This window comes from Nerophis ophidion, linkage group LG12 (assembly GCF_033978795.1).
Source record: "Nerophis ophidion isolate RoL-2023_Sa linkage group LG12, RoL_Noph_v1.0, whole genome shotgun sequence".
In the NCBI taxonomy this organism is placed as follows: Eukaryota; Metazoa; Chordata; class Actinopteri; order Syngnathiformes; family Syngnathidae; genus Nerophis; species Nerophis ophidion.
In genome coordinates, this window is record NC_084622.1 from 20,289,293 (window position 1) to 20,303,876 (window position 14,584).

At 42.3% G+C, this 14,584-nt stretch overlaps 1 protein-coding gene across 1 annotated transcript in view; it reads right to left on the reverse strand.

The window, feature by feature from the left end:
• Positions 1–14,584, reverse strand: part of LOC133563102 (cyclic nucleotide-gated cation channel beta-3-like) — a 112,327-nt gene that overhangs the window by 69,443 nt on the left and 28,300 nt on the right. Inside the window, exons 13-15 of the mRNA XM_061917047.1 lie at positions 8,521–8,596; positions 8,395–8,419; positions 5,883–6,186 (exon numbers count right to left, since the gene is read on the reverse strand). Of these exons, the coding sequence (XP_061773031.1) occupies positions 5,883–6,186; positions 8,395–8,419; positions 8,521–8,596 (405 nt within the window). The remainder of the gene's footprint in view (positions 1–5,882; positions 6,187–8,394; positions 8,420–8,520; positions 8,597–14,584) is intronic.

Genomic DNA, 14,584 nt, shown 5'->3' on the forward strand with positions numbered 1-14,584 from the left:
GTGTAATTTATAAAAAATTTGAAATTACCTAAACGTTTTCTAGAAAAATATCATATTTGTCATTTACTATAGAATAAAAAAAATAAAAAATGAATAGAACACAGAAAAAACATATTAGCATATATATATATATATATATATATATATATATATATATATATATATATATATATATATATATATATATGTATATATATATAAAAAAGACCCAGGACACGTTGGGTAGACTATGTCTCCCGGCTGGTCTGGGAACGCATCAGGATCCCGTGGGACGAGCTGGACAAAGTGGCTGGGGAGAGGAAAGTCTGGGTGTTTTCCTGCTTAGGCTGCTGCCCCCGCGACCCAACCTGGGATAAGCGGAAGAAGATAGTGCTCGATACCGTGGTAGAGCGCAATATGTATGTGTGGGAAAAATCACAAGACTACTTCATCTTTACAGAACTGTTTCATGAGGGGTTCCCTCAATCGTCAGGAGATTTTTTTTTCAATCTTCTGACTGAAATAGAGGCTAATAGTGTGTGTGTATACATATATGTGTATATATATATATATATATATATATATATATATATATATATATATATATATATATATATATATATATATATATCCTGGACAGAATCAACACAAAAATCAAGGACAAAACACCACTCAACCACTCAAGGACAAAACACCACTCAACCAATGGAGAAATACAGCAGCAGTAATCAAATGGTTTAACAACATCCAAGACAAACAACAACACAACTTTATCTCCTTCGACATCGAAGAATTTTACCCTTCCATCACGCAAGACCTACTGACCCAAGCACTAAACTTCGCCTCGGACTACGACTCAATCACAGGCAACGAAAGAAACATCATCATCCACGCAAAGAACTCCATACTCATCCACAACAGTACACCATGGCAAAAAAAGAACAATTCAACATTTGACGTTACTATGGGGAGTTTTGACGGAGCAGAAACGTGCAAACTCGTTGGGAGTTTCCTCCTCTCCCAGCTTGCTAGCCTCAACCTGAACCTTGGTATTTACCGTGATGACGGACTGGCAGTGTGCCGCGCCTCGCCAAGGAGCAGCGAGAACACCAAGAAGCGCATATGCCAAATCTTCAAAGAAAACGGCCTACGGATCACGATTGAAGCCAACAAGCAAACCGTCAACTTCCTCGACGTCACGTTCAACCTGAGAAATAACAGCTACCAACCATTCACGAAACCCAACACAACACTCCAATACGTGCACCATGACAGCAACCCCCCACCCACCACCACGAAAAGAATACCTACCGGAATCAATATCGATGCTGTCATCTAGCAAAGCTGAATTCGACCAAGCAACCCCCCCGTACCAGAAAGCACTTGATGAAAGCGGATACAACTTCACCCTCACCTATGAACCCACTCCAGGAAACCAACTAAAAAAGAGCAGAAAACGAAACAACATCATCTGGTACAATCCGCCATTCAGCCAAAACGTCTCAACCAACATCGGCCGCAAGTTCCTCACTCTGATCGACAAACACTTCCCCAAAGGCAACACCCTAAGAAAAATATTCAACAAGAACAACATTAAATTGAGCTACAGCTGTATGAATAACATACAACAAATCATTTCAAACCACAACAAAGCAATTACAAAAGGACTGCCTACCCCCAGACTAAACGACTCTGAAACCAATAAGGAATGTAACTGTCGCAAGAAACCTGATTGCCCTCTCAACGGAGGGTGCTTACAGACATCAGTCGTTTACCAAGCAAAGGTAACACGCAAGGACATTAACACATCCGACACGTACGTAGGATTAACCGAAGGAGCGTTCAAAACAAGATGGAATAATCACAACGCCTCCTTTAGAAACCAGACTTTGCGGAATTCTACAGAACTCAGCAAACACATTTGGAACCTCAAAGACAATAATGTTGAATATTCAATAACATGGCAAATTCTTGCATCCAGCACACCTTACAACAGTGGTAATAAAAGATGCAACCTATGCTTAAAAGAAAAACTGTTTATTATATATCATCCAGATCTATCATCCCTCAACAAGCGCAGTGAAATCATTTCAACATGCCGCCACAGACAGAAACACCTCCTAGGTAACACATGAGCCAATCACCACACCCTACGCCTGCCTGTACCCACCCACTCTGTGCCCTATATAAACCATTGTATGTGAATGCTTCCATTAAAATCTCCTGATGATTGAGGGAACCCCTCATGAAACTGTTCTGTAGAGATGAAGTAGTCTTGTGATTTTTCCCACACCTACATATATATATATATATAGTATATATGTGTATATACATATGTATATGTATATATATTATGTATGTATATATATATATATATATATATATATATATATATATATATATATATATATATATATACACAGTATGTATATATATATATATGTATATATATATACACATATATACTGTAAATATTAGGGATGCACCGAAATGAAAATTTGTGGCCGAAGCCGAAGCCAAATACAATTTAAACACTCGGCCGAAGGCCGAATACAGAATACCAAATAATGAATGCAGTTTTTCACAATTTTTTTTATATTGCATGGATAGCCTAGAATAAATATTTAGACATGTTTTTCAAATAAAGAAATTTTTTATTGAATATTGAAATTTTTTTAATAATCCAGTAGCATTTGCTTTTCAAAAAAAGCACAAAGTTTTTCATTTATATTAGACAAAACATGCATTCCAAAAAAAAATTAAGTGCATTAAAGTGGATAAACCCACAACAAATGAAGTATTGTCCTTTTGGCAAAAGTCTGCTTAGCCACAGTAGATATGCTAATAATGTAAACAGAAGGCTTAAGTAAATCTCAATTAAGTGTGTGCTTGTAACCTCTTACACTTATACAGGTAGCCTACACAACAGGCTAATAATGTAAACAGAGGCCCCACTAAATCTCAATAAGTGTGTGCTTGTAACCTCATACACTTATACCGGTACACAACAAATCCCAACATACCGCGTCACTGCACGTTGGTTGATTGCGTCACCGCGTCAAAAAATTGCGTCTCACGCCACTATTCGGCCTTGTTTTTAACTCATTCCACCGAAGGCCGAATGTGGCTTTTTTTGCCATATTCGGCCGAATATATTCGGTTACCGATTAATCGGTGCGTCCCTAGTAAATATATATATCTGTGTATATATATATATATATATATATATATATATATATATATATAGTATATATGTGTATATACATACATATATGTGTATATATATATGTATGTATATATATATATATATATATATACACACAGTATGTATATATATATATATATATGTATATATATAGACATATATACTGTAAATATATATATATATATGTATATATATATATATATATATATATATATATATATATATATATATATATACACACACACTATTAGCCTCTATTTTGAGTACAATCATTCACCGTCTTTAATCTCCATAATATCGCTAATATTCGTTCCATTCTGTCAACCGCTGAATCCTTATTCATGCGTTCGGTTCATCTCGATTCGATTACTGTAACCTATTATTTTCGGGTTTCCCCATGTCTAGCATTTAAAGATTACAGTTAGTACAAAATGCGGCTGCTAGACTTTTGAGAAGTACAAGAAAGTTTGATCATATTACGCCTATACTGGCTCACTTGCACTGGCGTCCTGCGCACTTAAAATGTGACTTAAGGTTTTACTACTTACGTATAAAATACTACACAGTCTAGCTCCATCCTATCTTGCTGATTGTATTGTACCATATGTCTCCGCAAGAAATCTGCCAAAGAACTTCGGCTTATTAGTGATTCCCAGAGCCCAAAAAAAGTCTACTGGCTTTAGAGCGTTTTTTCTTCGGGCTCCAATAACCAGTAACAGTTAGAGATGCTACCTCAGTAGAAGCATTTAAGTCCCATCTCATTTGTATACTCTAGCCTTTAAATCAGTGGTTCCCAAAGTGGGCGGTACCGCCGCCCTGGGGGCGGTGGAAAGATCTGAGGGGGCGGTGAGGAAGAAGGGGGCGGTAGGGGGGCGGCAGTCCGAAGTCGAAGTCAGAAGTTCGAACGTTTGTTTGACGATTTGTACACAACACGTGCAGCAGGACGAGTCAGTGGACGACGCATCAGGGTCCGGTTACCACACGCCGCTCTGGCCCAGTCAGATCCGACAGCATAGACTACAAAAGCAAAAGCTCAGGTTTGTAATTTCAAGCTTGTAATGTTCAGAATTTTATCTTATAATAAAAACCGCATTCTGGCGGTCAACATCATCTTGAGTTCAAGTCAACATGAAATTGGGGACTCGCCAGAACGCGCCGTGTTGTGTTGTGTTGAGCTGGTTAGGGGGTGCATTCACTGATATATATTGTTACGAACGTATATGACTTTGTACCTGTGTGGGCATGTGTATATGTGTGTGTGTGTGTGTGTGTGTGTGTGTGTGTGTGTGTGTGTGTGTGTGTGTGTGTGTGTGTGTGTGCATATATGCGTGTTCGCGCGTGTGTCATTGTGTGGGTGGCGAGGGTGGCGTGCCTTAGATCACGTCCGCCACCATTTTCTGTGAGTAAATGGAAGAAAATGAATACGTGAGAGGGTAAATTGCTTTTCATACCTTCAATGTTGTCATTTTTGTCTTTAAGTAGGCCTATTTATGAAATGCGATAAAATGCTGTATTTTACATGGTTTAATTTTTTTGTTCCAGAATAAAGAAGGGTTTTTTTCCCATATGTGTCTGGGGGGGGGGGGGCAATAGGAATTCACTGGGGAGCCAAGGGGGCGCCAGCCTGCAAAAGTTTGGGAACCATTGCTTTAAATAGACCCATTTTTAGACCAGTTGATATGCTGTCTCTCTTTTCTGCTCTGCGGTTCCTTCCAAGGTTTCACTTGTTCCCGTTTGGTTGAGTTTTTTCTTGCCCTGATGTGGGATTTGTGGGGTGTCGTTGTGACTTGTTCAGCCCTTTGAGATATTTGTAATTAAGGACTATATAAGTAAACTTTGATCGATTGATTGACCGATTACATTATTTTGCTGAGCATTACATTAGAGTACTTTCATAGTGTTTTATATCAAAGTGTTTTTAAATATGTGTACTGTCCTCTCTGGAAAAAGTTTGGACAGCCCTGATTTAGAGCCCCACTTAGAACTTTCAGTTTTGGTTGATTTTGACGGCGCCAGTGGACCAAAGCGGTAGTATTTTTCGAGGGGAAGACTACATTTCCCATGATGACTAGCGCATTTAGCATCGTACCTTCCATCCATCCATTTTCTACCGCTTATTCCCTTTTGGGGTCGCAGGGGTGCTGGCGCCTATCTCAGCTACAATCGGGCGGAAGGCGGGGTACACCCTGGACAAGTTGCTATCTCATCGCAGGGCCAACACAGACGGACAACATTCACACTCACATTCACACTCTAGGGCCAATTTAGTGTTGCCAATCAACCTATCCCCAGGTGCACTGTAATACCGGAATTCATTGGTATCGGTTTCAAAAGGCTACGATGAGGTGGCGACTTGTCCAGGGTGTACCCCTTCTTCCGCCCGATTGTAGCTGAGATAGGCACCAGCGCCCCCTCCGCAACCCCAAAAGGGAATAAGCGGTAGAAAATGGATGGATGGATGGGTTTCAAAAGGTAAAATGTATAACTTTTTAAAACGCCGCTCTGTACACGGACGTAGGGAGAAGTACAGAGCGCCAATAAACCTTAAAGACACTTCCATTGCGTGCCGGCCCAATCACATAATATCTACGGCTTTTCACACACACAAGTGAATGCAAAGCAAACTTGGTCAACAGCCATAAGTGGCCACTGAGGGTGGCCGTATAAACAACTTTAAAGACCATGTGGGTTCACTTACCGTTCCTCCATGGTGGCTATAGCCACATCTTCAGCCTCCTTCTTGATGTTTTCGATGAATGGTGTCCAGCGGCCTGTCTGAGTCTCAGCATCCTCCTGCAGTATCTTAGACAAAGTTGGCAAAGTTGGGTGGGATGGTCCTGGCTCTGGGTTAGTCTCAGCACACGTGTGGGGGTGCATGGACGAACTGGACTGGCTTCTTTTTATCACTGCCGGCTGTCCGCGCGCTGTCGTAGAAGCGTGTTGGACCTCGTCCTCTGAATCCACGTCCTCCAACACCATGTCGGGGTCGAGTTTGGTTGACGCTGAGGGAGGACGGCATTGGATCATTTGGTGTGGAAGGAGGTAGCGGAAAATCAACTTTTTGAAAGGATCAACAATATTTTATGGAACATGAGAGAAAACTTAAGACAGGGTCTCAAACAAGTGAATCTTTATTCCTCACAGATTGTTCCATGAACAAGAAAACACATCCCCAGGCCACGTTTCACAGTTCAAGGCCATAGAGTCGGATAAAGTGGCTCGAGACAGGCCTTATTCTGCATATAATATTACTTATTTTATTCGACAGTCGTGAACACGTTACATCTAACACTTTAGCTTGCTTTGGATACAATCCAGATATTTATTGCACCAAAATGAACATACATTCATATTTGAGTCATCTCTCTGAATGTATGTTGGTGATATAATATGATTCAATAAAAATATTACTTTTCTAACACTACAATACAATACACATGCATAGCTGCCATTTATCATACAAACCCCGTTTCCATATGAGTTGGGAAATTGTGTTAGATGTAAATATAAACGGAATAGAATGATTTGCCAACCATTTTCAACCCATATTCAATTGAATACACTACAAAGACAAGATATTTGATGTTCAAACTCATAAATTTTTATTTTTTTGCAAATAATAATTAACTTAGAATTTCATGGCTGCAAGACGTGCCAAAGTAGTTGGGAAAGGGCATGTTCACCACTGTGTTACATCACTTTTTCTTTTAACAACACTCAATAAACGTTTGGGAACTGAGGAAACTAATTGTTGAAGCTTTGAAAGTGGAATTCTTTCCCATTCTGTTTTATGTAGAGCTTCAGTCGTTCAAAAGTCTGGGGTCTCCGCTGTCGTATTTTACGCTTCATAATGCGCCACACATTTTCGATAGGAGACAGGTCTGGACTGCAGGCGGGCCAGGAAAGTACCCGCACTCTTTTTTTTTGAAGCCACGCTGTTGTAACACATGCTGAATGTGGCCTGGCATTGTCTTGCTTCGTGAGAGTGGTTTTCTGAAGTGTTCCTGAGCCCATCTGGTGATATCCTTTAGAGATTGATGTCGGTTTTTGATACAGTGTCGTCTGAGGGATCGAAGGTCACGGTCATTCAATATTGGTTTCCGGCCATGCCGCTTATGAGGAGTGATTTCTCCAGATTCTCTCAACCTTTTGATGATATTATGGACCATAGATGTTGAAATCCCAAAATTTCTTGCAATTGCACTTTGAGAAACATTGTTCTTAAACTGTTTGACTATTTGCTCACGCAGTTGTGGACAAAGGGGTGTACCTCGCCCCATCCTTTCTTGTGAAAGACTGAGCATTTTTTGGGAAGCTGTTTTTATACCCAATCATGGCACCCACCTGTTCTAAATTTGACTGCACACCTGTGGGATGTTCCAAATAAGTGTTTGATGAGCATTCCTCAACTTTGTCAGTATTTATTGCCACCTTTCCCAACTTCTTTGTCATGTGTTGCTGGCAGCAAATTCTAAAGTTAATGATTATTTGCAAAAAAAAAATGTTTATCAGTTTTGAACATCAAATATGTTGTCTTTGTAGCATATTCAACTGAATATGGGTTGGAAATTATTTGCAAATCATTATATTCAGTTTATATTAACATCCAACACAATTTCCCAACTCGTATGGAAACGTGGTTTGTATTTCATTTTGCAATCGAAATTTTTTGGTGAGTAAAGTGTAAAATGTTATAAACAAACAAATGACGACTTTTACATCATACAATGTGTTTTTATCGCACATGTGACTAATAGGCATGAATATATATGATATCATGGCTGTGCATGAAGGTGACTCAAACAGCGCAGAACCAAAATGTCAAATTTGATTGGCCGTGCATACGTTTGAATCTTTCATGTTGAAGTGTATGTACAGTAAGGTAAATAAAATGTTCATGTTGTTTTCCAGCTGCCCGAGTATGACGATGAAGCTGCAGTCTTGCCAAATAGTAATAAGTCAATCATGATTTGTGTGAGAACGTGAGCGTCCCCCAGTCGTCTCCTCCTGCTGTTCAAGGGGCTCGCAGCGCCTTCCCCCCTGAAACAGAAGGAGAAGAGGTACTGAGTTAGGCTCCGAACGTCCTTACTGTGAAAAAAAACACAACACTTGGCCGAAAGGAACTGTGAATAGTGGCGTTGGGGGAAAAAGCCCGCGGAGGACGGTCGTCTATGACTGAGACAAAGTCGCTTGGAGAAACCAAAACATACCTTTTTTTAGAGCTTCAGCAGCAGCCTGAACACACACCACGGCAGCATCCCAGTGGGGGAAAAGAAATACGAGGATGAAAGGAAACCAATGGAAAACAGTCAACATAAACATGTCGCAAAACTTACCTCAACATTGTTTTGTTGTGGAGGGACTGGCTGAGGGATCTTCAAGCCAAGTCCTGACACGAACCAGCCGACCACACTGAGGAGAAACACACGTCATCAATCCTTGTACTCCACATTCATGCCAGTAAAAGAAGTAAAGGAAAAACACAAAGAAAAAACAAAGGACCAAAGGGAGAAGAGAAAGGAGATGATGGAGAAAATGAAGAAGGTGAATGAGCAAGTAGGGGATAATAAAGAAGGTTGCATTAAATAAAAGAGAAAATTAAGGACGTAAAGATGATAAACGACGCTAAAAAGTAAATTTGGTACATAAAGGAGAAAAAGAAGGGCAGGGTTGAGATAATTAAAAATATATCACAAAACAATTTCCATTGGGATCAATAAAGTTTGTCAAATGAAGTGTTTAAATAGATAATGAAGAACTAATGAAGAAGTAACAATGACTGTCAAATGTGATAATTAAGGACTTAAAATCTGAATAAACAAGAAAACTGTGAGAAACTGAAGGCGTTAGAGCAAAAAAAGTAAGGCTACTCCCTGAACAGGCAGCTTGCCAGCCCAGCCACATGTTGTATGTTGCTTCTGCAGACACACGTAAGAGACTGCAAGACATACTTGATCAACAGCCATAAAGGTCACACTGAGGGTTCCCGTTTAAACAGCTTTAACACTCTTACTAATATGCGCCACACTGTGAACCCACACCTAACAAGAATGACAAACACATTTCGGGAGAACATCCGCTCTGTAACACAACATCCACCTGACATCCACTGTAATGATACCACCTACAATAGCGGTGTCCAATAGGTGGCGCTTCAAGGCAGCCGCAGTGTTTGTCGTCGGCGTGTGCCCTCGATTTTTAAATGTGTTTTTAAGCTGTTCCTGTATTTTTTAATCGTAACATTTTCAAGGCAACGTGCTGGGAGCGGTTTAATGCATCAGTGTGTGGCCATCGGTAGGATTCAAACGAGATGGAAGGACTAAATAATCGCAAATACCCTCCACTCTTCCTAATGAGCTTGAAGAGACACGCAGCCAAGCTGAATTGAATCATAAAAGAGACGCTGAGAAGCACTGGAATAGCCCGCAAAAGAAGCCGTGCACGAGGATCTAAGGCCGGTAAAAACAGGCGGCAAAAATAACAGTTGCAGATGGACACAGACCGAGCCCCATGCAAAAAAGGAAAAGGTTGAGTTTCATGGCTGAAATACGCTGTGTTAAACCTGACCGAGAGAAGCTGTGCATGCCGAAGTTAACTCTCTGCAACGCGAGGTCATTGATAAACAAAACTGACGAATACAAACTGTTGCTGAAAACTTTAGATGCAGACATCGGGTGCGTCACTGAGACGTGGGCGCACAATAATAGTCCGGATGAATCGTTGTCAGTCACGAACTACCAACTATTTAAGAGAGACAGAAATTGAAAAAATGGAGGAGGCGTGGCTGTGTACTGTCATGAGAAGCTGCAGGCAAAAAGAAGGAGGGACCTGGAGAGTGATGACTTTGAATGTGCATGGGTTCAAATACAACCGCGCCGGACCCCCAGCAGTGTCTCAAAAATATTTGTGGGAAACCTATGTCACCCACCATGGGCAGACAAAAAATCGTGCCCGGACCAAGTCCTGGAGTATTTAATAATTACCATAGACTAGATTAAAATGTCTTCCCCCCATATAGGACTATATTTATGTGGGGATTTTAATAAACTGCCCACAAAAATGCTGACGTCCTCCCACCCCGATATTCGGCTGTTAGTTAAACATCATACACCTGGGCAAGCCACCTTAGATCTAATTTTTACGAACATGGCTAACTTCTAAAGCCCCCAACCACTCTTGCCCTCCTAGGTGCAAGCGACCACAAGTGCTTGGTGCTGAGCCCAGTGAATACAACAGGGCAGAAAAAACAGGTGAAGAGGAAGAGGGCTCGATTAGTGACCACAGAAAGAAAAGAGGCTCTGTCAACATGCATCGCTATGACTAACTGGTCAGCTGTCTATGAGCCTGTGGACATCACTGCCAAAGCAGCAATTTTTAACAACTATATCCAGACAGCAATGGACATATGCATGCCTGTGTGACTGAAAAAAATTACAAATGCGGACAAACCATGGATGACAGAGAAAATAAAACAGGCTACAAAGAAAAGACAAAAAGCCCACAATAAATGGGGGAAAGTGGGGAAAATGGAGAGAAATTAGAAACTCCGTCTAAAGACTTATACGCAAGGCAAAGATTAGATATTACAAAAATGAAATGCAAAACATAAAGAAAAAGAACCCCAAGGAGTGGTGGGACTTTATAAATAAAGGACTAGGACGCGCTAAATCATCAACTGATGGAACAATCAAAATACAAGAAGTTGAAGAGGACAAAGCTGCAGAAGCCCTGAACAACTTCTTTGAGGAGTCGTTGACTAAAGCAACGCCCTATTGTGTATATCCCCTGCCAAGAGCTACTCCAAGCGACATTTGTAGCATAGGTGAGATGGAGCTAGCCCTCACTTGGCTGGACCCCCAGAAAGCAAGTGGGCCGGATGACATTCCCACCTGGCTGCTGAAAGAACATGCAGAGGACCTGGCACCAGTCATCACACATCTGGCCAACTGCTCTTTCCAACAGGAGTGTGTCCCCGATGTATGGATAGAGTCAAATGTCTGTCCCATACCCAAAGGCCAAGACCCTGGCTCAATCTCAGACTGGCGTCCTATCTCACTAACTTCTTGTGTGGGGAAAACAATAGAACGTTTTGTGTTGAAAAAGCTTATGCCAACCGTGCTTGACGTGTGTAAAAATCAATATGCATATCTGCCTAAGCACAGTACTACAACGGCTCTAGATTAGATTAGATAGTACTATATTTATTCCGTCAGGAGAGTTCCTTCAGGAAAATTACAATTTTCAGCACAATCCCATTCAAGATCAGACAAACATTACAGGGAGACAGAACAGGATCGCTGACGGGTCTGCCGGCTTCCAGCGCCCCTTACAAAAAAGATGACATACAGGTAAACAGCGGGGGGATGGGAGAAAAGAATAGAAGATTAAACTAAAATAAAAAAAATAAAAATAAAAATTATAAAAAAAAATCGGTCTTAGCCCGGGCCCTGGAGTGGGGGTGCAGACTGAGGCCAAGGGAAAAAAAACAAAAAAAAACAACAACTCATAGCCATAGTACACATCCCTCTTACATGTGTGTAAGAGGGAAACATCAAACATCAAAGAACACAGAGGACATTAAAGACATTAAAGCAGCAGATACAACCAGACACTTCTACATACAGCTATGAATAAAAAGTAAAATAAACATATACACTGTGGTGGCCTCTGCGGTGTTCCACGCCATTGTCCGCTGGGGAGGAGGGAGCATGGCCAGAGACAGAAACAGACCCAACAAAGCAACCAAGACAGCCGACTCCACTCTCGGCCAATGTCCAGTCCGCATGGATGAGCGAGGATACGTCCAAGGTGACTGAGGTGTCCGACACCTGCTCACCCAGTCGAGACACTGCGAAGGCTCTCCGTCCCAACGCTCAGTGCTAGCTCCGCAGCCCTGTCCCCTCATCCGCATCTCCTCCAGTCCCTCCAAACAGACTCCGGTGTAGCAGAGACCCAGCAGCTGGTCTCCATGGCCAAAAGGCTCCCGGGAGGCAGATCCAAAAGTCCACAAAAAAAGAACCACAGAGGTCACGAAAGGGCCACCCCTCGTCACACAGTCCCAAAGGGTCTCGGACCAAAATGCAAAAAAATATAATAACACATGAAAACAAGAGGGAAACACAAAAGGATGACACAAGAGCACAGAGCTCCTGCCTACAGCAGCCACTACAGCAGCGCCATCTTGGAAAAAAAAAAAAAAAAAAAAAAGTCAAGACAATGCACACCTGGCTTACCAAAACCGACTCCAAACCAACAATAGGGACGGCGTGGCCGTGCGCAACCCGAGGGTCCCTGGTTCAATCCCCACCTAGTACCAACCTCGTCACGTCTGTTGTGTCCTGAGCAAGACACTTCACCCTTGCTCCTGATGGATACTGGTTAGCGCCTTGCATGGCAGCTCCCTCCATCAGTGTGTGAATGTGTGTGTGAATGGGTAAATGCGGAAGTAGTGTCAAAGCGCTTTGATTACCTTGAAGGTAGAAAAGCGCTATACAAGTACAACCCATTTATCATTTACTGTTGGCAGATATGTCGAAAGATTTTGATGTAATTGACCATGGGATCCTGATGCAAAACATATTGGACTTAAGACTGTGCCCATATCTGACAGCCTGGCTCCATAGTTACATCTCAGGAAGGAGACAGAGAGTGGAGGCAAATGGAGCTCATAACCCCTGGATTGAAGTTGCATCTGGGGTGCCACAAGGGGGTGTTATATCCCCATATGTCTTCCTCCTGTACATGGCCACCCTGGATGCTGTGTTTGAGGACACCCTTGATGTCGGATATGCAGACGACATCCAGCTATCGAGAGCAATCCCCATATCCAGCATCATGTCAGACACAACCATGTGCCAGGAGGCACAAAGGCTGGACGAATGGGCGGCAAATAAGAAAATGATACTGAACGGGAAGAAGTCGGTAGAACTCTGGATATGTTTGACCCGAAATCCACCACAATCTCCTGCACTGATGTTGGGGGGACAGGAGGTCCCTGTCGTGGAATCAACAAAGTACCTGGGTTACCACCTCGACCAAAACCTGACTGGAGATGTGCACATCGAGAAGGCAATAAAAAACGCCTCCAAGCGGCTGCACTACCTCACAGTCATGGCGAGACATGGACTACCTGCAGACAACCTTGTTACCATCTACACCACTCTCATCTGGAATATAGCTCAGTGCTCTTAGTGGGTTGCTCCAAAAAACAACAGGCAGAGCTAGAGCGAGTCCAGAAACGTGCCTGTAGAATCATTACGAGGAGAGCTGGAAACATCTCACAACCCCTACCATCACTCCAGACCAGGAGAGAGGATGCTGCAGTGAACCTTGTCAGGGATATGCATGATGAGCAACACCCTCTGCATGACCTGCTACTTCCAACACAAGGCAGCCACACTGCCAGGACATTGAGGAACCAACATAAGCTGGCTGAACCCAAGCCCATACCAAAGACAAAGAGACTTAAAATCTCTACCCTGCACGCTGCAATGAGACTATCTAATTAAATAAGTAATATAGTCATATACCAGAATGCTAACCGTTTCCATGCTGCTGCTGCCCAGAAGATGTTCAAAATGTTTAAAACACTGTCTGTTCTTTTAATTTTTTTATTGTTGTTTGTTTGATGTTTATTGTAAAGTTCAGCTGTTTTTTCAGTGGAGACTTGGCTCCACTGCAAGCATGAATTAATAAAGTCAAGTCAAGTCAAGTCAAGTCAAGTCAACATAAACACAACAGAACAAATACCCAGAATCCTTTGCAGCCCTAACGCTTCCGGGCAACAATATACACCCCCGCTACCACCAAACTCCCCCTCCGTGCGTCGGTTTAGGTAGGTGGGGTTTGGGGGGGCGGTGGTTTATAATGTAGTCCGGGTGAGCTAGGGATACATGGGATTCTGGGTATTTGTTCTGTTGTATTTATGTTGTGTTACAGTGTGGATGTTCTCCCGAAATGTGTTTGTCATTCTTGTTTGGTGTGGGTTCACAGTGTGGCGCATATTAGTAAGAGTGTCAAAGTTGTTTATATCACAACCGTCAGTGTAACCTGTATGGCTGTTGAACAACTATGCCTTGCAGTCACTTCTGTGTGTTTATTAAAGTCATAGACCACATGCGACTGGCCAGCTCGCAGATAGTATGGAGAAAAAGCAGGCGCGACGCCATGTTTTAGAGGACGTTAAAGACATTGCCACCACGGCACGCCCTCAGTATTGTTGTCCGGGTTTGAATCGGAGAATGTTTACCCCAGGAGGGGAACTGATATCTGGCAACCTCCCGGAAAATCGGGGGGTAGGCCACATCAGAGTGTTCAAAGAGCAGCATGCGGCTCCGGAGCCGCGGGTTGCCGACCCCTGACATAGACAAAGAATCAAGTGAAAGAGAAAAGAAAAGGTAT